General features: G+C 41.3%; 1 protein-coding gene across 1 annotated transcript in view; it reads left to right on the forward strand.

The window, feature by feature from the left end:
• The window catches only part of rsad2 (radical S-adenosyl methionine domain containing 2), a 9,690-nt gene that overhangs the window by 5,372 nt on the left and 1,173 nt on the right, over positions 1 to 3,145 (forward strand). Inside the window, exons 3-4 of the mRNA XM_015374649.1 lie at positions 1,485 to 1,714; positions 2,071 to 2,220. Of these exons, the coding sequence (XP_015230135.1) occupies positions 1,485 to 1,714; positions 2,071 to 2,220 (380 nt within the window). The remainder of the gene's footprint in view (positions 1 to 1,484; positions 1,715 to 2,070; positions 2,221 to 3,145) is intronic.

Genomic DNA, 3,145 nt, shown 5'->3' on the forward strand with positions numbered 1-3,145 from the left:
AGATATCAAAAAAGTACTCCAGAGTGTTGTTCAGCATGGGGGTGAGTAGAAAATGAAGGCTAATCATGTTTTGGGTGTACTATTCCTTTAAATAACGAACAAAACTAAAGTGGAGCTGTGGCTCGCGGATACTGCAGGAGGGGGGCGGGGCACCGCCAAATCTCTGACACTCTGTGGGAGAAACACAGGTAAGTGACCACGATCATCTGACTGAAGAGGATGATCTCTGTGAGTCACTTACCTGGTTAAGCAGTTCAGTCCATACCCCCTTGAGGGGGGAGCAATCCAGCCGATGGGCTGACAGCTGACGCGGCTCGCGTCACCCAGAGTGTTACCGGTGCTGCAGCTCCGGAAGAGTTGCAGGAAACCGATCCTAATCAGGGATACAGATCAGGCAGGAACAGAACAGGAGGAAGGATCCAGGCTTCCAGGCAATAACAAGCTCCAGACAGGTTGGAGTCTGACAGAGTTTAGAAGCGTGGCCAGACGGTCACACACAGAAGCAGAAAGGATCAGGTGCAGACAGGCAGACTCAGTGGCAGAGGGTAGCCGAGACAGGACGTGGAACCAGAACTTGATGCAGGACCTTTAAACTGGTCTCCTCCCTGGAGCCAGGCTTACTGACATAAAAACGGATCCTCCCCACACATAGAGCCAAAAACCCAGAGGACTCAGCGGGGGAGGAACAGTGGACGATCAGGAGACGAGACAGACACAAAAAACCCTCTTTCCACTGGCTGCCAGGATCCAGGACATGAACCATGAAATAAAACTGAACAGACAGGCTGACAGAAAACAAATAAACAGACTAACAGAAAGACAAATAATGATCTGGCCCTGAATGCTCAGGCTGAACAGAATATACACCAAATGAAACAGGTGAGAGGAATAAATAATAATTGAGGCAGGGAGGGAAAACGACAGGTAAAAGAAATTACCAATTAAGGAAGGGCAAACAGGCCAGATCATGACAAAAATATTCTGTCATGATTTGTGGACACTAAGATCTAAAGAGAAGCATCATCTCCTGGTCGGACCCTGTAATTCAGTAAAAGGGTGGAATCAGAGTAAAAAATATGCAAGAGGAGGTCACTGCAGTGGCTGGAAGTTGGAGGAGATTCCGCAGGGATTTGGAGGGAAGTGAGCTGCCATTCTGCTGGCGTTTGACTGGGAAGAGTCATTTCGAATGGCTGCTACTGTAGCGCTGTGGATTCATTTTGCTCTGTAGAGCCGTATCTCTTCACAGTGGAAGACGTAGACTGTCTAAAACCCCCCAAAAAAACATGGATACCAAAATAAAGTGATCAATATCTTCTGACACAGCACTTCCTTTTTCATCTGTACATTTACTTTCATGGTTTAGGAAAAAAATGCAATTTATAGTGATATTGCATTATTGTGATAATATCATACTGTGACCCAAGTCCTCTATTATACATTGCATTTAATGAGCGTATAAAATGTTAAACTATTATCTTTCGTAGGAGAGTTTCTGGACATCCTGGCCATCTCTTGTGACAGTTTTGACGAAGAAACCAACCAGATGATCGGCAGAACTCAAGGCAAGAAGAGTCACATCGAGAACCTGTACAAGATCCGCGGCTGGTGCCAGCAGTACAAGGTGGCCTTCAAAATCAATTCAGTTATCAACAGCTTCAACGTTCACGAGGACATGACTGAACACATCAACGAGCTCAACCCTGTGCGCTGGAAGGTAATAACACACCTGGAGCTGAAATAATTCATCCTGATTAATCCATTATTGAGATAATCAACTCATTTAGTAATCGTTAAATGGAGTATAGAGACTGTAAAACAAGCCTTTAGCTACAGAGTGACCCACTTAGAGCAGTGAATTATATTAAAATTGTAAAAAAAAAAATACATATAAACATTTTGCATTTAAGAAAAAAGTTTTATTTTACCCTAGTTTAAGTTTTCTTTACATTTGGCTATCTGATTAATTGACAGATTAATCAATTTGAGAAATAATAATTAGTTGCAGCCCTAAATCAACCTGTGTGGTTCATGATGCATCTGCAGCTAAACGTGGTTCTTATCTCTGCTCAGGTTTTCCAGTGTCTGTTGATCGATGGAGAGAATGCTGGCGAGGCGGCCCTGAGGGAGGCGGAGAAGTTCGTCATCAGTGACCAGCAGTTCCAGGAGTTTCTAGACACGCACCGCGCCGTCTCCTGCCTCGTACCAGAGTCCAACGAGAAGGTATATATTACAGAGGCAGTCCACTGACACTCTTCAGGGCTCAGCTGGACATTTTTATCAACCTCTTCTTTTCTCATCAAATGAGACTGTAAACGGCCGATTAGACCTCTGCATCCGCACACATCAAATGTCGCTTGAGTCTGGTCGCGGACCAGTTTTGCTGGTATGCTAATGTACCGTCGCGTCGGTCTGGAATTTCTAGACACATCTTTGTCAGTGAAGCTGAGTGCTCCCACATCTCTTCCTTCATGGTGCCCATCTACAATAAAATATCCAAAATTCTGAGATTAAAGTCAGAATTCTGAGATTAAAATCCGAATATTGAGACTAAAGTCAGAATTTTGAGATTAAATTCAGAATTCTGAGACTAAAGTCAAAATTCTGAGATTTAAGTCAGAGTTCTGAGATTAAAGTCAGAATTTTGAGATTAAATTCAGAATTCTGAGAAAAAATTCGGAATTCTGAGATTAAAGTCAGAATTCTGAGATTAAAGTCAGAGTTCTGAGATTAAAATCAGAATATTGAGACTAAAGTCAGAATTTTGAGATTAAATTCTGAATATTGAGACTAAAGTCAGAATTTTGAGATTAAATTCAGAATTCTGAGACTAAAGTCAAAATTCTGAGATTTAAGTCAGAGTTCTGAGATTAAAATCCGAATATTGAGACTAAAGTCAGAATTCTAAGATTAAAATCTGAATATTGAGACTAAAGTCAGAATTTTGAGATTAAATTCAGAATTCTGAGACTAAAGTCAAAATTCTGAGATTAAAGTCAGAATTCTGAGATTAAAATCCGAATATTGAGACTAAAGTCAGAATTCTGAGTTTAAATTCAGAATTCTGAGAAAAAATTCAGAATTCTGAGATTAAAGTCAGAATTCTGAGATTAAAGTCAGAGTTCTGAGATTAAAATCAGAATATTGA

The sequence above is a fragment of the Cyprinodon variegatus genome, unplaced genomic scaffold, assembly GCF_000732505.1.
Source record: "Cyprinodon variegatus isolate N-32 unplaced genomic scaffold, C_variegatus-1.0 Scaffold107, whole genome shotgun sequence".
NCBI lineage: Eukaryota > Metazoa > Chordata > Actinopteri > Cyprinodontiformes > Cyprinodontidae > Cyprinodon > Cyprinodon variegatus.